The sequence below is a fragment of the Halichoerus grypus genome, chromosome 8 (genome assembly GCF_964656455.1).
Source record: "Halichoerus grypus chromosome 8, mHalGry1.hap1.1, whole genome shotgun sequence".
Taxonomy (NCBI): Eukaryota; Metazoa; Chordata; class Mammalia; order Carnivora; family Phocidae; genus Halichoerus; species Halichoerus grypus.
Window position 1 is genome coordinate 82,046,670 of NC_135719.1, and position 22,095 is coordinate 82,068,764.

General features: G+C 57.6%; 2 protein-coding genes across 14 annotated transcripts; both read right to left on the bottom strand.

Moving 5' to 3' along the window:
- Positions 1-444: 444 nt before the first annotated feature.
- ADCY4 (adenylate cyclase 4) lies at positions 445-15,281 on the bottom strand. Of its 8 annotated transcripts, none has more exons than XM_036114708.2 (26): positions 15,201-15,281; positions 14,683-14,895; positions 13,009-13,206; positions 12,762-12,923; positions 11,974-12,123; positions 11,385-11,533; positions 11,195-11,306; positions 10,377-10,504; positions 10,065-10,223; positions 9,674-9,806; positions 9,298-9,471; positions 6,826-6,869; positions 6,614-6,700; positions 6,343-6,412; positions 5,896-5,993; positions 5,127-5,211; positions 4,881-5,018; positions 4,150-4,260; positions 3,721-3,905; positions 3,459-3,543; positions 2,825-2,983; positions 1,818-1,964; positions 1,416-1,523; positions 1,209-1,323; positions 747-871; positions 445-661 (listed from the first exon to the last, which is right to left on the bottom strand). In XM_036114708.2, exons 2-26 carry the CDS (start codon positions 14,839-14,841, stop codon positions 509-511), a joined length of 3,234 nt encoding a protein of 1,077 aa, XP_035970601.1. In that variant the 5' UTR covers positions 14,842-14,895; positions 15,201-15,281; the 3' UTR covers positions 445-508. The 8 variants fall into 8 exon arrangements, with proteins under 8 accessions (XP_035970601.1, XP_077909624.1, XP_077909625.1 ...); XM_078053498.1 differs by having other exon boundaries at positions 1,416-1,598; XM_078053499.1 differs by having other exon boundaries at positions 747-899; positions 1,416-1,598.
- Positions 15,230-20,202, bottom strand: RIPK3 (receptor interacting serine/threonine kinase 3). 6 transcript variants are annotated; one of them, XM_078053506.1, is made up of 10 exons: positions 20,034-20,202; positions 19,738-19,878; positions 19,300-19,609; positions 18,735-18,874; positions 18,562-18,608; positions 18,182-18,346; positions 18,002-18,069; positions 17,399-17,761; positions 17,195-17,255; positions 15,230-15,869 (listed from the first exon to the last, which is right to left on the bottom strand). In XM_078053506.1, the coding sequence occupies exons 1-10, from the start codon at positions 20,051-20,053 to the stop codon at positions 15,640-15,642; spliced, it is 1,545 nt and encodes a 514-aa protein (XP_077909632.1). In that variant the 5' UTR covers positions 20,054-20,202; the 3' UTR covers positions 15,230-15,639. The 6 variants fall into 6 exon arrangements, 4 of the variants coding, with proteins under 4 accessions (XP_077909632.1, XP_077909631.1, XP_077909634.1 ...); XR_013440641.1 differs by adding an exon at positions 16,450-16,648 and having other exon boundaries at positions 15,738-15,831; positions 19,738-20,199; XR_013440640.1 differs by adding an exon at positions 16,450-16,648 and having other exon boundaries at positions 15,824-15,869; positions 19,738-20,199.
- Positions 20,203-22,095: the final 1,893 nt, after the last annotated feature.

Sequence of the window (22,095 nt, forward strand, 5' to 3'; positions counted from 1 at the left end):
TGGGGAGCAGGAAAGGACAAATCCTTATTTTGAGTCACGTGGCTAAAATTCTTTACGCTTCCAAGGTGTACAAAATACTGGAACCAGGCAGGGAGGCTGAGGCAGTCCTCTGCCTGAGCTTGTGAAGAATCACTCCTTTCTAACATATTCATGATCACACTTGCATACACACAGACACTCAGTTTAGCTTGGGAAGAAGCATCCTGTTGAGAGGCAAGGAGAAGGTGATCTGCAGCTATACCAGAAGCTTCGACATCGCTTGGCTCCAGTCATACCAGAGTCTTTTTTTTCAGAGAGAGAGGAGAGAGAGAGAGCGAAGGGGCAGAGGGAGAGAGAGAATCTTAAGCAGGTTCCACGCTCAGTGCGGAGCCCAAAGCAGGGTTCAATCTCACGACCCTGAGATCATGACCTGAGCCTAAATCAAGAGTCGGACACTCAACCCACTGAGCCAGCCAGGTGCCCCCAGAGTCTTTTTATTGAGGATCTTAGAATAGAGAGGATGGGGGTCTCAGCCTAGCGTGGCCGAAGGAGGGCCAGTTCGTGTCAAATCTGTGTTCAGGAAGTAGGTGCAGAGCTGCCCTTTGCCTTTGACCTTGATGATGCCCCGGCTGTAGCAGGTATAGCCTAAGGCCTGCAGCACCCGGGCTGTCTCTTCAGTCACCTGGGATTGAAAGGGTGTGAGCCTGGAGTGTGGGGGTGGCCCTGTCCTATCCCCCCACCCCATGCCTCCAATGTGGCCTCCTCACTTGGATCTTGCCCAGGACTCCAGTGCTCTCCATGCGGCTGGCCACGTTCACCGTGTTGCCCCAGATGTCGTACTGAGGCTTCTGGGCCCCAATCACTCCAGCTACTACAGGTCCGTGGTTCAACCCTGACAAGAGGTGTGGTCAGGAGGAGCCCTGGGAGGTGGGCGGGGCGTAGTTTAAGGAGGGCGAGGGGAGGAGGAAGCTCCAGGACTCAGGGGGAAGGCCTGGAGGTCTTAGAGGAAAGGAGGATGGGTCTGGAGGGGTCTGGCTTAGGGAAGGGGTGGCTGAGCCTCAGAGCTCCTGGCCCAGCAGCTTCATGCTCCACCCCCAGGGATGAGGCTGGTGGGGGGGGGGGGTCCAGGGGTGAACTGGGGAGTAGCTAACAAAGGACTTGGGGGGGAGGAAGAGCCTGAGAAGGTGAAGAGGAAGTCCCAGACTGCCCCAGCAAGGGAGGGCCCTCACCCACACGCAGGCGGAAGTTGTTGAAAGAGTGCTTATTGATGACATCCAGCTTCGATCCAAGGGCCACTGCAAACTCCACCATGGTGCCCAGGTGGCTGCAGCTTCGCTCAGCGTCCTAGCAACGGGCCGGCCCACCAGCGTGGGTCAGTGAGGGCCCGGGAGCGCAAGCCCAGATGGGGGCTGGTGGGTAAGGAAGGGATGCTGTACCTGCTGTGTGTCCTGTCCGGAGGTGGCATTTAAGCCTGTGGCTGCCATGTAGGTGCTGCCGATGGTTTTGATCTTCTCCACCCCACTAAACTTGGGCTTTGAGAGCAGCTGTACAGAAAGGAGGCTGTGTCCCCGGTCTTTCTTGCTCTCTCCCTCCTCCCTCTCAGAAGCCCAGCCCCAGGCCTTTGAAGACGAAAGGACCAGGTTGTGGGGTCAGGGAGCGTGGCAGGAGGGAGAGTGGATTGTGGGAAGAGTTGCTGGAAAGCTGGGGGATCAGAGGAGGAGCGGCAGGGCCAGGGAGAGGAGGATGGGCCCCTGGCTGGAGAGTAAGCGGGCAGGAGGGACTGGTGGGAAATTCTAGCATCCAAGACAAAGGGTCTGGGGGACCCTTGGAGTTGTCACCTCGTCAAAATCAGCAATGATCTCATTAAGCAGCCGCAGACACTCTAGACCCTCGTGGTTGATGTTGGATTCAGAGTAAAACTCCTTAAAGTCTGGAACTGAGGCGAAGAGGACACAGACACACTCGTAGGACTGGTGGTAGAGGTCCTGGAGGGTGGGAGGCTGGGATGAGGGAGCAAGCCACGTTCTTCCCCCCTACGGGTCTGCATGGGCCCTCCTCCCTGTGTCCATACTCTTACCCCTCCATTTAAGAAGGACTGGAAAGGAGGGAGAGGGGTAGGGCCAGGTTACCCCAGGGATGTGTGACTCAGGAGTCAAAGATTGGGTCTCATTATGATTCCAGGAGAGACAGGGGTTTGGAGTCAGGATCACCTCATAGCAACGTGAAGGGAGTCTCTTCAAGAACTGGGATCATGTCTGTGGAGATGGTCTTTCTAACCTATCTTACTGCTGAATGATGGTCTGACTAGAGCACATGTGAGGATAGAGATGAACATCTACCAATGGAAATTCCTGTGGTGTTGGAAAGTTCTATGTATGTGATGTCCGATACGGCAGCCACCGGCCATAAGCAGCTCTTAGACACTTGAAGTGTGGCCAGTGAGGCTGAGGCCCTGAACGTTCTATTTTAATTAATTTAAATGTAAATGGCCACACATGGCTACTGGCTACCATCCTGGATAGTGCAGGTCCAGAGGGCTGGGTGGACTGCGTGTCTTCCACACAACTCCCATCAACACTCGAAGAAGCTTCTGGGAGGTATGGAGTGGCCATGGGTTGGAGAAGACACTCCTTCTAAGTAAGAACTTGGAACACAGGGGTTCTGTGCTCAGCAGACGAAGCCTAAGAGCTTATGAAGATGGAGGCACCAACCTGACAGGGACAGGGACCCGGGTGGCCACCCAACCCACTGTGGGGGGATCCAGAGACAATGGCCGAGGGCCAAGATTTCCATCCGAAATTAGTACCCATGGCATCTGGGGCTCAGGAGTTGGGGGGGGAGTCACCTCGTTGCGCCGGTTCTGGCCAATGAACTGGGGGGCCACGTGCGCAGGGAGCACATTCTCCAGCAGTAGCCGCGTCAGGTTCTCCATTGTCTCTGTCTCCTCCTGCTCCTGCCGCAGCTTCTTCTGCCACAGGAAGTCCAGGCGGCAGTAATACTCATTCTGGCAGGGTCACCAGGGGCCCAAGGGGAGACACAATGCAGGGGGAGCCTCAGCCCCTGAGGGTTCACCCTCCCCCCCCGCCCCCCCCGAACTCCATGATGCCTCAAACCACACCACTCCCCAGTCTGGACAGAAGGCTCAAGGGCCAACTTTCCCTGGGGAGGCTACCTTGAAACTAGATTCAAACTAGGGTAGACAGAATTGGCAGCAGATTCTTTCTTGAGGGTGGTTTTCCTGGACGTGGGGTGGGAGGGACGAGGGAGGGAGAATTTGAGGGCCCCTCCCTTGGGGAGTGAAGGAGAAAGAAAGGGAGCTGGAAGGTTCACTTAGGAGCTTCCAATGGGCACACCATTTGGGCTCAACCCTGGAGATGTAGGATTGAGGGAAAGGGTGAGAGAGACCAAGTCACAAATATGGGGACCCCCCGCCTCCCTCTTCAAAGGGAAGCTCTGGACAGTTGAGCTGGGTGACTTACCTGCCGAGCCAGGACAAGGAGGGTGAAGAAGAAGATGAAGAAGGAGATAGCTCCCATCAGTTTGGGCTCCTTCAGCACCCCTGGCCTGAGGAGGCCACACATCAGGGTTGCCCCTTGCCCTGCCCCTTCCTGATGGCCTCCTCCCTACCCCAAGGGCCCATGTAGCCCTCAGCCACCCTCCCCCTTTCAGGTCAGTGAGGCGAGGACAGCTCTGCTCTGCTCCAAGAGGCCCCGGGCCCCTCTGTCCAGCGGCTGTGCGCACCTGGAGTCCGAGGGAGCCGGATAGAGGCGGGCGAGGACACAGTCAGACAGCCAGGCATGGGAGTGCAGGAAGAGGGAGCAAGAGGTCCCCAGCCAGAGCAGGAGCAGCAGTAACTTCAGCTCGAAGCTCATGTGCAGAAAAAGGGAGCAGGACAGGAACCCCAGCACGCAGCAGTGCATAGAGTACTGTGGGGCCGGGTGGGGTGGTCAAGGGGCGGGGCATATGCCACGGGCAGGGGTGGGAGAATATCCCAGGGCTCCTGTCCTGCCCCTCCCAGGGCCCAGGGGGGTGTCATACACACAAACACACACCGAGTGTGTTTTATGTCCATCCCAATCCATAGGATGGAATGCTTCTCAAGTAAGGGGGTGGGGGATGGGCCAAGGAAGGCTCTGGAGAAAGAAGTTAAGGGCTGTGAGGAACACTCACTGGGACGCTGATGAGAGGCAGGGACCCAGGGAGCTCCCAGGAGAGGTTGGAAGCCACGGAGGACACATTGGCAGCCCGGGAAGTGCAGTTTGATGCTGCCGGCAAGAAGAACTGCAGAAGGAGGTGAAGAGCTGAGGTGGGCAGGCAGCTCCTGGGGCACAATGGTGGCTTGTGCTGGGTTTCAGCTGACCTAGGGATGAGTGAGGGCCAGACTCCTCCAAAGGGGTGGATCCTGCTATTTCTGGGCTGGTGAGGGAGCCTTAGCACTGGGGTCCTCGCTGGGCGGTCAGGGATGGGAGGAGTGGGTGTCCTGAGCACTAGCCTGCCAATGGATCCACTGTGTGATCTCTTGCCAGCCACATTACCTCTCTGGGCCTCAGCTTCCTCTTCTGTGACTTGGCTGGGGGAGGATTCCTAAGGTGTCTTTCAGGGATAGAATTCTAGGAGTGATTCTAAGTTCTGAAAAACCCGCCAGGCTCAGCTACAAAATCATAGTGAGTGAGCTAAGCAATGAAGATCTGCCTACATAGAAAAGATAGGAACGATGTCCACCAGAGTGTTATAAACAATTACGCAGGTGGCAGATTAATTTTTTTCTTTATGCTTGTCCGACATTGCCAGGATCCTCTGGCCTTGGTCCAGCTGCTCTCCCAAATCCAGGGGCCCCCTCTCAGCCTCTGATGGGTCCAACAGGCCCTGATGGGGGTGCACAGGGCCCCCTCTGCCCTCACCAGGCTGGTAATAGCCATGACAAAAACGAGGAGGATGGTGGCCGTGCCCAGGGCAACTCGCAGGCCGGGCCGTGTGGCCACCAGGCTAGACAGTGCGGGCAGCCAGTGCAGCATCTTGGGGCCTTTCAAGACACACTTCTGTGGAAGGAGCACAAGAATCTTAGCCATGGGGCTGGGGCACACCCCCCTCAGGCCAGGTCATGGTCAGGGCCCAACTGACCACTTCCACCCCCCAGCCCACCTCACCGTCAGGTGCTCTGAGAAGCAGACGAAGAGGAGGAGGAAGAAGAGGAGGAAGGTGACGCTATAAGTGATGGCCAGAGCTGGGGGCCTAGGGAGACAAGAGTGAGTGAGGCCTTGAAGGGTCAGAGGACGGTCTGTGTGCCGCGAGGGTGCTGTGCACCCTGGTTGGGAGACGTGGGGAGGAGCAGTCCTGGGGATCTGAACTGGCCCCCAGTGGGGTCTGGGCCAATACAAGGCATTGCATGCCAATGATCCGGGAAAGCTGAGGGGGTCTAGGGCAGTGGTGGTGGGGGGCAGGGGCTAATAAGGTAGGGACAGTACTGGAAGGGGGCAGGGGGCTCACGAAGGGGCCGAGGCCCCATCAGGCCAGTCTCTGGGCCTTCAGGCCAAAGCTCTTGCACCTGGCTGAGTTTTGGACAAGTCCTTGCAGCCCCTCCTAGCCATGGACTAAAAACGGGGACCTCCTTTCTAAGCTCATTTGCTGTGAGATTTGGGCTTCTCAATGAAAACAGAACCTGTTTCATGGAAAAGTTGTCAGGACCCAGAGACAGGCATGTGAAAGTGCTTGGATTATGTAGACAGTCCACAGGGTGTAAGATAGTAAAATGAAGGCTGTGATTATCACTGCTTCCTCAGAACACATACTTCCTCTGTGGCTCAGTGTCTGAAGCCAAGAGGAAGTGGGTAAAGGAAGAAAGTGTGGGTCAAGGATCAGCAGGAGCCTGGCGGTCCCTGTACGAGACTCAGGGCCGCCCTTGCATGGGGCTCTCACCTGTTGGTCACCAGCATCTGGATGATGAAATTGGAGAGGAAGACCAGGAAGGTGCAGGCTGCATAGTATTTGAAGGCGGGGAGGGCAGAGAGTCGATACTGGAAGGACAGGGGTCAGTGTGGCGACAGGGGCCACCAGGGCTGCCCATCACCTTGGAGGTGTCCATTGCAGGCAAGAAGCGGGTGCCCCAGACTCATGCGCCCCCCCCCAGTTCAGTCTCAGGTACCCCCTACCGGTTCTCTGAGGAGCCGCCCTCCTCCCTCCTATCCCCACCTAGGGACCCAATCGACAGGGTGACGTCCATTTGGAGAGAGGCCCAAGCCCCTCACCCCCAGGATCACAAACTGAGCAGACCTGGGAGGTGAGGTGCGACCATGGGGCTTGCCCGCTCCCCAAGGCCAAGGAACTAAGGTTAGAAAATTCTCCGCTATCACCCCCCACACCCACCTCTTTCTCCAGCTCCTTCTCTCTGAAGTACAGTGTCAGTGGGTTGAAGTCCTTTGACTGCTTCCACTGTCTGGTGGGAGGTGGAGGGCAGTGAGCCCCAGAGAGGAAAGGGCAGGGCAGGGTGGGTGGGGGGTGGTGACCAGGTGTGTGTTTCCCTGGGCTGGAGCAGGGAAGCCGCTCCCTTCCTGCCGGGTCCTCAGGGGAACACATCCGTCCCATACCGCGGGGGCCCAGCCCCGAAACCCTCCCAGCCGCCTTCTGTTCTCCATACTTCTGAGAGTTGAGCTGTTCGATGACCTGGAAGAACTTGGCATCCCCAGTGTCCAGGTCCTCATCTAGTCCCCGGGGGGTACGGCTCCTGCACGGTGAGAGCCCAGCCTGTCACCACAGGAGACCCTCCATAGCATGTGGGCAAAGCGGGAGCAGCCCCCCTAGGGAGGATGGAGGCAGGTCACTCAGACAGAGTTGCTGGGGCCTCCTCACCGGTCCAGGCTCCACTGGGGGCTGAAGGAGGCCAGGGCCTTCTCCTGTCGGGAGTACACAGCAAAGGGGGGAGATGAGGCAATGCTGAGCATCCTTGAAGCCTCTCTGCAGTGAGGCATTCCATGTCTATACATGTCCTTGGCTGTGAGCATCTGATGTGTTTCCCCTGCCTCTGATGGCTTCCTCTTTCCATCAAATCCCACCTGTCCTTAAGGGAAGGGTCAAACCACATTTATGCCTTAAAAGTTCTTCCAGACTCTTCAGACACCCAGGGGTCCTTATGCTCTCATTTCCTCAGTTTTATACCACTTATGAGACAACTCTGTAGGCTTGAGGGGTGGTCATCTTCCCTAAGGACTGAACAAACCCCAAAGACGGGGACTTGCCCATCCCCCCAGCGTGCCAAAAAATCCTCGTTCGTTTAAACTGAAGTGATGACGCCGAACATTCTGGCTCCTTTGTGGTCAGGCTGAGCTGGGAGGTGGTGGGAGCAGAAAACAAAAAACAAGAAGAAAGGGAAAGAGGAAGGAAGAGAAACAAACCTGGTCACAGTCATTCTTTTCTGCAGTAAAAGGAAAGCGTGCTGTGTGTAAAGATATGAAAGCAAGCAGACAAGTAAAGCAGGTGAGACAAGCCCCAAGAAAGAGAGTGAAGTGCAGCGGCCCCTGCCCAGGGCCAGGCGTCTGGTGACTGTTCTTTCGTTCTCCCCTGGCTCATGTGAAGGCAGCAGGATCACAGGGGGCTACCTCATCCCCCCAAACCCAAACCCGGTGTATGGGAGAGGGAGAGGAGAGGAAAAGGGAGATTAAGAGGGATGTTCTAGGTAGGAGCCCATCTACGCATCTTGGTCCGGGCCTAACTTTTTTCAAACTACCCACCTGCCTCTCCACCTTGCTCAATGCCTGTATGTTATTCGAAGGCAGGGAAAACGTTTTATTCATTTCTGTCTTCTCAAGAACTAGCCTCGTGCCTGCCACATAGTAGGTGCTTTAAGATTGTGGAAAGGATGGATGGATGGACGGACAGACGGATGGTAGGTACACACTAGCACCAACAACGCACTGCCACCCCAGAGGTCCCCATTGTTTAAGGATAAGCTGATGTCATTCTCAGGGTTCCTGACATTTGGCTGAGGGCTTGGCACTTCAGGGGCTGGGAAGTGAATTTCTGGGCTGGTGAGGTCCTGCCTTGGGAGATATCCTTGAACTAGGGGTTCCAACTTCTCCACGCTGACACTTGTTAGCCTGCACACTAGTGGGGTCTTGGGGAGGTCTGGCATGGGTTCTGGGGGGGCATCTCACCATGGGCATTGCACCCAACACTGTCTCACAGTCCCTGGGCTCCCACCAAAGCCCACCCTCTACTCTACCTCCTCCCCCTGGGGAGTGGGGGGCTCCATCCTGCAAGAGTGAGCAGGGTCTTGGATTCTTTCTTCCTCTCCTTCCTGCCTGCTTAGCCCTTCTGACCTTTCCCCTACCCTATGTTAAGTCTTCGAATTAGGTATTCTCCTGAACCACTGCTGCCAAGGTCCCCCCACTCCACAGTGCTCACTGATCTCTGGCCTGCTTTCCTGCTGGGTGGGTGGGGAGGGGAACCAGAACACAGAAAGTGTCCTCTGAAGTCATCCCATATACCCAACTGGGTCTACCTAGTAGAGAAGATTCTGAGCGGAAGATCTGCAGAAAGGTGGCTGGGAAAGTTCTGGGAAGATCAGATCAAATGGAGGAGGGCAGGCTGAGGAAGTTGCTCCTGGGGCAAGCCTTTGGGGACATGGCTTCAGTCCCTGCAAGAGGGGGTTCTGGCTGCTTGTCACCAAGCACCAAACCTAAGAGCCTGCTGGTGGGGGAGATGAAGACTCCTGCACCAGCTAGTGGGTCACCGATGAGCTGAGGGTGCCAAGCACAGGATCAGCCAGTAATCCACCGTCCCCTTGTGTCCTCTCTTCCCTCCCTCCCTGACCCCTGCCTGCTCAGGGTGACGTCCTTTAAGGCCATGTGAGATTTTCACTGTCACCTCATTTTATTCTCATACACATGCTGGAGAGTCGGGGCAACAACTGATTCGCCCCCACCTTCCCAGTCCTGGTGGGGATTAAAAGAGAGTGTGCAGTCTCAGGAATGGAGTTGGACAGAGACATTTCCCCGCGGGAATGGCTGTGAGCACTGGCTTCGGAGCTAGGAGAAGTGTGGCCTATACCTCTGTGGTGCTGATGGAAGGGGGTTCCCGAGTGGAGGTTGGGGAATAATGGCCATAGATCTGATGTCTATAGGATTCTGCATCTCAGGTGAGCCCAGAGGGTGGTGATCTTTGCCCTGTCTCTAGAAGGAAGGACAAGGAAAGGCCTGAACCAGTAACTGGGGCAACCAGACAGTTCAGGACCTCGGGATGTCATCAAGTGACTCACTGGTGGTGAGGGCAGGGAAGTCGGGAGGGGTTCGTAAGTGCTCGGGCTCACGACGGAGGTGCACTTACCGGGAGAGGGGTGGAGGTGGACACAGGGCTCTCTAGGTGGCTCAGGTGGGCAAAAGGCTTGGCTGCGCCCCAGGACTCCAGGTAGCGGGTCATCAGCAGTGACGGCCGCATCTTGGGACCCTCGAGAGAGGACAGCAGCCCTCCCGCAGTGCCCTTCTCATCCTCCTCCTCAGCCTGGGGCATATGAGTGCTGAGAGTCAAGATCACAAATGCTTTCTACATTCTCCCCACACCCCTTAGAAGGTTGGCTCTCCTCCCCCTTGACAGACATCCTGGGACCCAGGAATTCAATGTCTGGCGAAGGAGAAGAGATCAGGCCTGGTGGCTGTGGGTGGTTAGGATGGGCCAGCCCATGGGGTCCAGGCTGGGCTTTTACCCGGGGATCGATGACTAGGTAGGTGGGCTCCCCTAGCTCCCGAAGGTATGGGTCCCGGTGTTCCATGGATGCATCCTCCACAGCATAAGCCCCTGCCAGCAGGGCCAGGGTAGCCCCTGTAATATGTACTCGTCTGGAAAGAGGGGGCAGTGAGAATCAGGAGGGAGGGCCTGCAAACCTCTCATTTTTTCCCAGGATCCTTCCTGGAGGTCTGACTTTAAGCAAGGCCTTGTGTTCCAGGAGGTGTCTCCCAGCACCCCTCCCTGCATGCCAGGATCTCCCCGAGCCCCAGGTAGGACTGTGCTCATTTTAGGGAACTATGAATAGGGTGGCAGCATGTGGGAGGCCCGGCTGGTTTCTTCCTGTGGCCTCCTGCAGCCCCACATCTCACCCTGGCACGCCGCCCGCCTCCATGTGGTTGGCCAGTGTGACATCATGGGACCAGACGTCATACTGCCACTTCTGTAGGCCGATGACCCCGCAGAGAACACTGCCCGAATGCACACCCACACGCATGTTGATGTCCACGCCAGTGGCTGCCCGGAGTTTCCTGAGCAGGGTATGCAGGGGACAGTCTGAATGCCGCCTTCGCCTCTACGCATGCCACACCCCTCCCTCTCTCCAAGAGGACCTCCACTACCCTGCCTGCTCCTCGCCCACATCCATCCCTTGGTACCGCTCCCGCCAGCCCCCCCGAGCTGACCTGATGGCCCGGCACATGTCCAGCCCCATGCGCACGCAGTTGATGGCGTGGTCTGGCAGGGAGAGCGGAAGCCCAGAGACACAGTAGTAACAGTCTCCCAGGATCTTGATCCGCATGCATTCATGCTCCTGGGAGTGTGTGTGTGTGTGTGCGGGGGGGGGGGGGGGCACCTGGTTAGAGGTCAGAGGAGGCACGAGGGGGCTGGGACAAGTGGGAGCAAATGTGGTATTCCTGAAGAACTTTTGAGGTTGGGAGTCTCTGGGTCAGATCTAGGGATTCCCTTAACTGGATATGGGGCTGGCTGAGGTCTGTGGCTCTCCCCCAGCTTCGGCACGTGTAGGGTGTATTCAGATTTGAGCATATGAGAGTAGCCTCAAGACTGCGGTTTTCTAGGGGAGACCTAATTAGGTTTGTTGGGGGCAACCCTGGGGTCTGAACAGGTGGCTGGGCTGGCTTGGGCTGATGTTGCACAGGGCAGAGAGTTCCCTTGGAAGGGCTCCCTAAGGTTAGAACATCTGAAGATCTCTCTAGATCTGGTTGTGGTGTCCAGAGACCCCTATGCCGGGCGCTCTGAGCATATTTGGGGGGTGTTGTTGTTGGGGTATTTGTGGGGCCTTGTTGAGAAGTCTCTCCAGGTTTGAGGTGTGTGGTGAGCAGCTCCATACCTAGGGTTGTTTGAGAGGGTTTCCTACTTCCGTTGGAATACATGGGCTCTGAAATGGGACTGGGATCTTAGGTGGCAGGAGTTTCCCTCGGGAGGGGCTCTCCAGGGTGGGGCATTTGAAGGTCCCTGGGTAGGGAGGGAGGTCCCCTCTGACCTTGGCAATCTGGTCGAACTTGCCAAAGAGCTCGTTGAGCATGAGCACCAACTCCTTAGGGGAGCACTCACTGGCCAGCCTCGTGAAGCCCACGATGTCAGCATACAGCACGCTGGGCAGGGCAAATGGCATCAGTGGGGCCAAGATCTCCGCCCACACCCCCCGCCCCTCTGGCCATCCCCTCTCATACCTGACTCCCTGGTGCCTCTTGACATAGAGGCTGTGGAAGTTGTTGGTGCTCTCTGGCCGTGACCCCTGTCCAGCCTGCAGCCGTGCCATGATCTCTGCCTTCATCTCTCGGGCCAAGTAGGCAGGAAGGATGGACAAGAGAAGGTGTTCCTGGAGGAGATCACGATGAACACCCACCCTCTTGCAACCTAAAGCCAGGAGTCCCAGCCTCCCAATGACCTAGGAGCTCACCCACTTCCCCAGCCCCGCCAGGTGGGCCCCAGGCTACTCCCCCAGATCCTCCCCATCACATAGAGCTGGGCTTCAGCACCCCATCCTGCGCTAATCACCTTTAGGGACTGAACTCCCAGCACCGATGCCAGAATTAGGGTTCTTCGTTTAGTATCATAAAAGTGCTTTTAGAAGCTTCAGGGTTTTCGAGACTTAACACAACTTTCCAAGGTGGGCGGTAGCCACGTTTTACAAAGGAGGAGAGAGAAGGGCAAGTAACCTGCCCAAAGTAATTCGGCTTGCAAAGGAGCCCTGTTGTGTGATATAAACAACTCCTTTCTCAAACTCCAGTCCCGCCCAGCCTCCCAGGCCCAGCGGACCTGGTGCTTCTTTTCGGTGTCCAGCCGGCGGCGCGAGTGCAGGGAGCGAAGAGCCTCCCGGAACGTGGCGCGCAGCGCGCGCTCCATCAGCGCCTTGTGGTACGCCCCGGCCACGTTCCCGCACAGGAACAACACGGCGTTTGCTGCCAGCTGGGGGAGCGGAGAGGGTCAGCCTCAGAGCGCGCCGGCCGCAGCTGGCGGGGGGAGTGGCTACGTGTGTAGCTGGAGTTGGTCCCCAGGAGGACTCCACAGTGAGAGACCGGAGTATTTCCAGGCCATCGGTGCCACACTGCCCAGTCCCTCGGGGGCGCTTCTCCTGCCCCAGTGTCCCTGCTCTAGACTCAGTTGAGCACCAACAAGGCCTCTTAGGTCTAGAAACCCTTGCACGCACATTTCCTCTGCCTGGAACACCACCCCACCATCTACGCCCCTCTGTGTCCCCCGCAGCACAAAACTACTCAAGCTCCAATTTTTACATTTGCTGTGAAGGTTCCATCATCCACATCTGTCCCCACAACTCTGGTCCCCTGGGGAAGTCCCTTCCCCGTGGGCCCAGAGGGGTCTTCTGGGGTCTGCAGCATCATGCAGCAGTGGTGTACCAGCTCCACCAGGGCACCGTCTAGGTGTATGTGTTTGTACCCTGTGCTTAGCGTGGCGCCCTGCCATGGAGTCCCAGCTCAGCAAGCGGTTGGTGCATGCTCAGAGAAACCAGCGGCATGCCGCCCAGCGGGCCCTGGGCGCAGTGGGGGCCCGGGGGCGCGGCCTGGGCTACGTGCGTTTGTTCTCACCTGCGGCAGCAGCGCTGGCCGGGAGTCCGGCTGAGGCCCCAGGTACAGCCCAAGGACCAGCAGGTGGGAGAGTGATGAGGCAAGGCCCGCAGCGGCGGCATCCCGCATGCCCAAGGGCAACATGGCATACACGGTGAAGATGATGAAGAGGAAAAAGGACACCTGGGGGAGAGGCGCACGGGAAGCTGCTGGCTGCTCTTGGCCCGGGCGTCCTCCTGCCCCCTGCTCCACCTGCCGCTCCTCTCACCTGGTCCCAGGCGCTCACCAGGCCCCCAGTGAACTGGAAGCTGTGGCCTAGCCCGAGTAGCGCGGCCCACACCAGGACCGACAGGGGGCGTGTCCAGCGCTGCAGTCGTTGCTCACGGGAAGCCAGGCCCAGGAGCAGCGAGAAGCCACCCAGTGCGCACAGCACAGTGGTCAGGAAGCCCCGGTCTGAAGCTAGATCCTGTGGGGAGGGGGTGCTTGCGGCAAGACTGGAGTGCGGAGTTTGGGGAGCTCCTCCAAGTTGAAGAACAGGCAGCCCTCAGGCCACTTCTGAAAAGTGTCTCAAACTCAAGTCGGAAAAGGAGACAGGGCACCTGGGCTGGCCATTCAGATTAGGTTGAACCATAGGAAGTTGCCAAGAATCTGTTTTTAATCTACAGAGCCCGGGCGGGGGGGGGGGGGGGGCGCCTGGGTGGCTCAGTCGTTAAGCGTCTGCCTTCGGCTCAGGTCTTGGTCCCAGGGTCCTGGGATCGAGCCCTGCATCGGGGCTCCCTGATCAGCTGGAAGCCTGCTTCTCATTCTCCCACTCACCCTGCTTGCGTTCCTGCTCTCACTCTCTCTCTCTCTTGTCAAATAAATAAATAAAATCTTAAAAAACAAAATCTACAGAGCCTGCAATGGTTCAACCTCATATCTCACTGGCAGGGTGCTAGAGCCTTGGGCCATCTACCCAGAGCCTACCCATATGGCGCATTTGTGAACCTATGACCTTTCTGAGCTCGTTTTCTCATCTGTCAAATAGGAATTGGAGCACCATCCTGGGGTCCTGACGCAAGTGAAAAAGCCTACCTCACAGAAGGCACTTAGGAATGAGTGTATCCAAATCTGGCCAATTTGCTCAGGAGATTCCCTGCCCTGGGCACAAGCGTGGGAGTAGCTGCCCCCCCAGCTCCAAAAAGTGCTCCAGCAGCAGGGGGCACCTGGAACCTCCCTCGTGGCAGGGCAGGGGGGAGCGCTACACTTTCACCACCGTCTGGGCGTCGACCTCCTGCCGCTGTCCCTGCCCTGTGTCCCCACCTCTTCCTGGACTTCAAGGTGGCCCAGCAAGAATTGGTCAGTTTAGTGGCTTCCCCAACTCGCCTCCAAAAAGTGAAAAGAAAACTTGGAGCAAGATATTCCCAGAAATGGAATTGAAGACCCTCTTTCTCCTAAAAAAAAAAAAAAAAAAGGAAACTGGAAATGGCTTTATTTGGGGACTAAATGTGAGTGGGATGGAGGATGCCTTCTGGGAGTCTATGGGTACAGCTGCCCCACAGCCCCTATGAGAGAAAGAAAACCAGGAAACAGATTCCCACGGGGCCCCATGTAATTTCCCTTCTGGAAAACTGGAAAACCCGGTGTTGAATTTACTCTAGAACCAGTAGATCACAGAAGCTCAGAAGGTCTGTCAGTACCCTGAGAGAAATTAAAAGCACCCAGGGCTCAGCTTTCTCCCAGCGGCCCAGCGACTGTGGCCCAGAGAGGTGCAGTGACTTGTCCAGGATCACTACATTTCCTAGCAAGGCTCGGTGCTTCTTTCCTGGGTTCCAGCAAAGAACGCATGTCAAAAAGAAGACCCCTCCCTAAGTCCCTACCCCGAAAACACCCTCTAGACGGTGACCCTCCTGCCACCCTCGGGAAGGAGCTCCCCACCCCCAACAGAAGCAGCCCCGCTCACCCTGCCGCTGGCGGAGGCGACAGCTAGCATCGCCAGGAGCGCGCAGAGCACAATCACCAGCAGCAGAAGCAGGAGCGGGTACTGCTGGCTCAGGCTGTAGTAGGTCTCGTAGAAGAGGTCTTCGCTGGGGGGCGGCCGGGGACTGAAGAGGCGGGCCATGGTCCCCCCTGCCCTGGGCTGCGTGGCCTCGGGGGTGGAGGGCGGACCCCCGGGCTGGGGAGGGCCAGGGGCCGCGTTACTGCCTGTAGCCGCTCGGGGCCCCAACTGTGCCTCTCTCACTGGGTCCAAGCCACTTCCACCCCGTTTCCCCAACCTGGTGGCAATCCCAGCTGCCAGGCACTCCCCGGCGCCTCCCAGCCTTTTCCCAGTTGGCTGTGAGAAGACTGCCCCATCCTTCACTCCTCCTCCCTCAAACCCAGACTGCAGAGATGCCCTAGCAAAAGCCTCGGCTGCGGGTGGGGCAGGATTTGGGGTTGAAGCAAAGGAGCCTCGGGTTCCTCTTTTACCCCCAAACTCACTGCCGGGATGCTGCCGCGGCTTGAATGGGCGAGGCCCGAGGAGGGAGCCCGGGGCAGCCGGTGGCCGAGTCCCGATCGATCGCCGAGAAGCTAGTGGCTCAGAGCCCCGGGCGGCGGGCTCTTCCCTCCCTGCGCCGGGGCCCCCTCCCACTTCCCCGACGGGACTGCCCTGCCCGGCCCCTTCCCGTGCCGAGGCGGACTCCCCAGGCCTCCTCCCTCCCTCATTGTCTCCTCTAACACTGTCGTTGCCTCCCTCCTCCAGCCCCCTCAAGCAAGGGGAATGCGAACCGTGGGAGAAGCGAGGGGGTGGGGTGGGCCAGGCTGAGCAGCAAGTGTCAAAATGGGGGTGGGCCCTTGGCCACCGGGAGAGTGAAGGAGCGCTGGAGTGAAGGCTGGTGAGAATGTAGGGAAGGATGTGGGGCCAAATCGGGGCTAGGATTTAGGTCGGGATGGGGAGGGGGCGGCGGGTGGGCCCGTTCTGCTCCCCTCCTGCCTGGATGCAGCTGCTGTGGAGTCTGAACTGTTCCTGTCCCACCGGGTCCAGCTCCATGGGAGGGGGCACGTCTGTGTGTAGCTCTGTGGAGCCAAAGCTTTCCACCGCAGACACCAGCTGAGGGTCAAAGGGCTCCGCCTGGGCAGCAACACGCGCAGGAGCGCAGGCGGTGAGCGCTTGCGGTGGAGGGGAATAAGAAATCAGGCTGACCTCAGAGAGGCTGGGGGCATTGTGCAGGGCAAGAGATGTGCCGGGGTCTTCCAATGCCCGTGGAGAGCCCTCTCCCCAGCACCCCACTGCGGCGTCTCCGTAGCCCAGAGGAAAAGGGGGGCCCAGAGGAAAAGGGAGACTATCCCCAGAATTTTGGTATAGGGTGGGGTCTCAGTCGATCTAGAGGAAGTGGTCCGCCCAGAGATTAGAGCGGCCCCTGGAGCCAAGGCCTCAGGGATTCCTTCCTGCCGCCAGCTGGGCCCTGACCTTGTGTGCCACGCCGCCGCCCACCCCCAGCCCGGAGCATCCCGCTTCCGGCCTCAGCTAGAGGGCAGGGCCTCCCTCCGGATCAGCTCCGACCGCAGTCTCCCATCCGCGTCTCCACCGCCAGTCCCTGGCCTAAGCCTTAGCCTCCCAAGTGTGGCGCTTTGGTTTTCAAAACCCATCACGTTTATTGACTTCTTTGTGCACAAATCAGTTGGCCTTCAAAGAAAGCCTCAGCTAATTGCCTCACATCCAAGAGGTAGCTCAGAAGGTGCGTCATACCAGCCCTGCAGCCGGCTCCGGGCTTCTTGGTTCTTGCGGCCCTCCTTTCCAACCTACTTGTGGGGGGCACGCGGCCTGCCTCGACCCTGGCCCCAAGGCGCCAGGCCTGGCGTGGGCAAGGCAGTTCCTTCTTGTATAACCAAGTAGTTGTTGTCTCCCACCTGCACCGCATGGCTGTCACGTATGGTAACAGGATTCCCTTTAAGAGAAATTGTACTGGTGGGGCGGTGAAGCAGTCGGGGAAACGGACTCAAAATTAGGAGGAGCGGCGGGGTGGAGGGGCAGCGGCACCTTGTGTCCATCCCGGGGAAATGCCAAGTATGGGGTCTCTAGGGCAGCCTGCGACTGTGTAAATGTGCCCTTGGGCGTTGTGCTGCCCCTTCGGACCTGGGTTTGCAGCAGCTCAGAAGGAGTGGCAGCTGATGTCTGAGACCCTGAAATTTGGGTTTTTTTCTTCTAGGAGCCCCTCTGAGCCAACAGAGCAACAGCAGAAGTTAGGGGTTCACAGAGCTGGTTCTGGGGAAAGTCAGAAGGCCCAGGGCAAATCCAGGCTTTGCTGTGTGACCTCAGCAGGACCCAGGCCCAGTGGGTGTCAGTTTCTTCATTTATGACATGAGAAGTTTGGGGTAGTTGGCCCCTAGCCCTTTCTCCCGCTACCCAAGGTAACCTGGATCTCTAGACAGTCTTGAGGAAGAAGCCATTGGGAGAACTGAGTAGGAGAAAGGAAGGAGTGAGGAGCAGGTACCTGGTTTTGGATTGGGTCGTGGTGCCCTGGGAGACCAGTTGGTGCCATGTCTCTTAGCCCCCTGCAAACAACACAGCTCTCTTAGGCTCTCCGTCTCGGGACCGGTTCCCCTGCCGCATCCCCCTCAGCCCCAGGTTCTCCCTGGCAAGGGGGACAGGATTCACGGGAGTCCTAGCGCATCCTCTAGTCCCGCCAGTGTCTCACCTGATTCCCTTCGGGTCCAGGACCTGGGGTCCAAGCCAAGTTGGGGCTGGGCATCTGATTTCTGAAAAGTGAGGTCTCTGGAGTTTGGGGAGATGGGGCTGTTGAATCGGAAGATATCCCTGCTACCTGGGCGGGCTGAACTTTGTCTCCCCGTGCCCTGATCCTCTCAGGAAGGTTTGTGCATTTTTTAGGAACAGAGCTGGGGGACTCCTTCAGATTTAGTTTGTTTAGCATCTCAGTGGCTATGATGTCATGGCTTCCTGTGGTTCCCCTAGGGCCTTCCGTTTCTGTCCCTCCTGGGCCTGGCTTAGGCGCAGACGACATCCTGTTGCTGCCCCGGTTTTCACACAGGAATTTCTTCACCTGCAAGGACACGGGGAGCTTTCTGGGCATGGAGGTGGGAGAGCCAGCCTAAACCCAAGGGAGGAGTCTCTTGGTCCATAATCTATTACCTGGGAACTCAGTGGTGAGGTGGGGAGAGTGAGGACAAAGATTAAGGCACAAAGAACAGTGGTCAGTGGGGAGTCATTGAGTGGCCAAGGGAGCCATGTTGTGCCATCCTTGCCCAGCTCCTGGGTTGGGGGTATGGCACTGGACACTCACCGTGGAGACTGCGGCATCCATCTCCTTGGTTACCAGACTGAGGGCTTGCTCGGTGTTTCGTCGGCATTCTGGAGACACGACAGAGTGGGTGGCAGACAGGTGAGCCAAACCTTCCCAGGGAGAAGCCCTCTGCTGACAGATCCAGGCTTACCCTGGCCGCCAGCTCACTGGCCAGTTCACCTTGGAAGGAGGGCCTGTCCTTGGGCTCCTGGCCCCAGCAGTGCTGCATTAAGTCCGTCAGTCCTTCCAAGCCAGGAGTCTTAGGGCTGGGCTGGGGCAGCTTGGTCAGCGGGGGCCGGATCCACCTCTCACACCCTGCTTCCTGCTCCAGCGATGTCTGGGCCACTACAGGGGTAGGGGTGAGGGAATGTAAAGAGAAGACATTCAGGGTATGAGGGGCCACTTGCTCCATCATGGAAGGGGGAAAGGAGTGTAGTCCAAGGGGAGGTGAGGAGAAGGTTGGGTGGCCTGAGTGGGTAAGCTGGAAGAAAGAAGGTATGGAGGCTTGCAGGAGGAGGGCACCCGGAGTTAAGGATCCCAGTGTCTGCCCACAGTCTTACTCTCAGCTTCTCTTCCAGCTAGCACTGCCCACATTAGGATCCCGAAGCTGCAGGAGACACAAAGCTGAGGCCTGGCCCAACTGCTGGCAAAGATTCCTTTCCCATATACGGTCCCCAGAAGGGCCCAGAGAGGTGTAGAAATGTGGAATGTGTGTTTGGAGTGGGTACCTTACCTGTAGACATCGCTAGCCATGGAGGCGTTCCGGTTTACATCAGCCAACAGTTCTGGGGCCAAGTAGGCTGGGGCTGACTCCCCAGAGCCAGCTCCTGACCTTGAACCTCTCTGAAACGTGGACAGGCCAAAATCTGCCAGCTGTAAGGGAAGGAAGAGGGGGAAGGTAGAGGATGGACAGGGCCAGGCAGCTTCCAGAATCCCCTCTCCCACCACAAGGTACAGGTCCAGCCTTATAAAGGGGGTTTTGAGGGTTAGGGGAATGGCAGGACCAGTGGGGCCCTTGGGTTGGAGGTCTGGGTCCCCTCTTCAGGGGGCTGGGTCAAGGTCTGAGTCTCCTGAGCTAGGTCAGCCATGGGTCTTTGGACGGACTGGTGGGTGGGCCTGTGGAACTGACCATATGGGTCAGGGTCGCTCCCACCTGGTAGGGTAGGGGCTAAAGCTCCTGGCTGGGCTTTGACCCTCGGGCAGCCCTGTGTCCGGAGGGAGATGCTGAGGGTATGGAGTAGAGAGGGCTGCAACAAGTTCTGTGTCCAGGGGCTGGGCTGGGCTATGGATAGGCTGACCTTGGCGTGCAGGTCTGAGTCCAGCAGGACGTTGGAGGGCTTGATGTCCCGGTGCAGAAGCACGGGGTTCTGGCTATGCAGGTAACACATCCCCAGCACCAACTCCTGCAGCAGGCGGCAGAGGAGAGGCCAGGGACGAGGACAGCCGGGCTGCAGCAGCCCTGCCAGGGAACCGTTTTCCAGGAACTGAGTCACCAGAGCCGGCCCGCAGGTGGATTCCCACTGTAGCTCCTGGGTGACCCCCAGCAGGAGCAGTAGGTGCTGGTTACGCAGACTTGCCATGGCCTTCACCTCCCTGGATATCACCTGCCTACACTCCAGGAAAGAATGGAGCGGCGCCCTTGACTCCTGGATGATCCCTCCCCTCCCCATTCAGGCCCAGCAGTGGCCCCTCCTCCTTGGGCAGACCCTGGGAGGCCCGTGGCTCAGGTCACTCACCCCTTCAAGATCTTGACCGCCACATCTAAATCCCACGTCCTGTGTCGCGCCCGGAACACCACCCCGAACCTGCCTGCGCCGATGAACTCTGGGTTCTCCAAGTCTTCGACAGACACCAGGGAGGCTAGGGTACCGCCGAGCCTGAAAGAGGGGGTCTTCCAGCTCCTCCCCGTACCGCCCCCACCTCCGTGACCCTGGTGACTCCATGTGGTCAGTTCAAACTCTAGCTTCCCCGGCCCCCTGCCCCCCCGGGGGGGCGGGGGGCCCACGGTGCTTGTATCCCGCCCTCCACTGACCATAACTTGCCGCCAGACATCCGGCTGGAAGGTGCAAGTCCGCACGGAAGGAGGGACTTCTGGGAGCGGGGTTTGTGGCAGAGAAGGGCAGGGGGTCGTGAGAGGGATCAACCTCTAGGTTTGCTCCCCTACCCAGGGTGACTAAACCACTTCCTTCTTGGGCGGGTGCGTCTACGGTCCCGCCCCAGCGGGGAGGGAGACAGAACGGAAGCCTTGAAGCCTCGGCTCAGCCAAGGTCGTCTGACGACGCGGCGGACACTGGAGGCAGAACGGAAGTGAGCGCTTTTCTTTTGTAACTCAGGGTTCCTGAGCACCTGCCGCGGATCACAGCCCTGGGCACTTGGGTGCCACAGAAGGAGTCCTCATCTGCCGGGAGCCCACGATCCACTCCGGCAGCTGGGGTCTCTGCCTTCTCCCACAGGATTTCTGGCTCCACCACCTACCCGGGGTGGGGTGGGGAGGGGATGGTGCTGAGGAATGTTTTATGTTGCTAACGCTCAGCAATCCCCCAAATGCCCCTACGATCATAGCGGACAATTCTATAAAGCTTGAATGTGCCAGGTACCCGTATTAGTTTATTTGATGCTCACGTCAACCCTAAGGGGATTGGTACTGCTTTTATTACTTCTTTATGGATGAGGAAACAGGCACTTAAGTACCTTGCCCAAGTCAGTATGGAGCTGGCTTTAAGCCTAGCTCAGAACCATCAAAGGGTTCCTGTTTTCAGATAGGCTTCTGGGACTCCACCTCCCAGCTGGCCCTGAATGTGGCTAAAGAAGGTGTGAATAGTGTAGTGAAGGGTCCCTGTCTGTATTCCTGCCCGGTCCCTGACAGCTGTTCTTGCTGAGGCAAGCCCTTGGCATTGGTAGTGACTTAACTCCCAGGGCACGGTGGTCAGCTAGATGAACTGGCCCAGCCCAGTGTGTCTGCCATTGTGGTGGACACTGGAGGGGAAATGCATCCCTGCCCTCTCCCCCAACACCAACTCGTCCATGCAAATTCCCTGGTTAACACATGTTCCCAAACAAGCATATACTCTGGACAAGGGCCTTTGGAAACTCAGGAGCTTGGGGAGCCTTAAGGATTTAGGGTAGACAAAAGGTGTCTATGTTTTACCCACTCCCTACTCTCCACTCTTGGGCTGGCTACCCAAGGCCTGACCGTGGCTGGACATTGTGGAAACTCTTATGTGGCCAGTCCTAGGCACTCAGTCCTTCATGAGGAGACCCGACTCTCACTGGAAGGTGATCACCTTGGTATGCACTTTCCATTCTGTCCGGTGGTCCGTGGGCTCTGCTGGATGGAGCAAAAGTGGCCAGCAGTTAACTGTGGTTTCTGGAGGCTGAGAACTCCAGGAGCCATCCCATGAATTCTGATGGAGTCAGTTTGTGCTATTTTGGAGCTATTTAGGGAATTCTAAGACTGTAGTGTCTTTTAAAAGCCAGTACCTGGTAGGTACCCAATAAATATTTGTTGAATTGAATTAATACATGAACAACCAAGACTTTGGGGGCTTCCTTACAACTTAGATCACTCCAGCTGGAGCTCCATACTCATTGGGAGGAAAAAAGGAGGTTGAGCTTCTCTAAGGTGTGGGAGCTCTCGCCTGTACCCGCATGATTGACAGAACCCACCTGAAGTTGACTTTATTGTAGAGACAAGGTGGTATCTCACAAACCATAAAGGCAAGTGCGGCAGGTCCTCAAGTCTAGTCCGGAGTCAAGAGCCACCAGAGAGGGCAGCCATCCTTTTCATGATTCTCTTTTGGGAGAAGACCCTGGGCTCCTCTTGAGGGGGAACAGGCAGAAAGGCATGAGAAGGGTGCTTACTGACCTTTTTGTGGCTAAATAGCTTCACATTGGAATAAGGACCTGAGCATCAGGCGTAAGCAGCTATAAAGCACGGGGTTGGGGAGAGTGTCAGAGCCTGTACTACTTTTTGACTCAAAATAAATCAAACCCATTTAAAAGAACGACGGGCAGCGAGAGGAGCCTGGAGTGAGTGCCTGAGAAGACCCTCTGCTTCTGGGTGGGGGAACCACCTGGCGAAACAGAGTTGATCC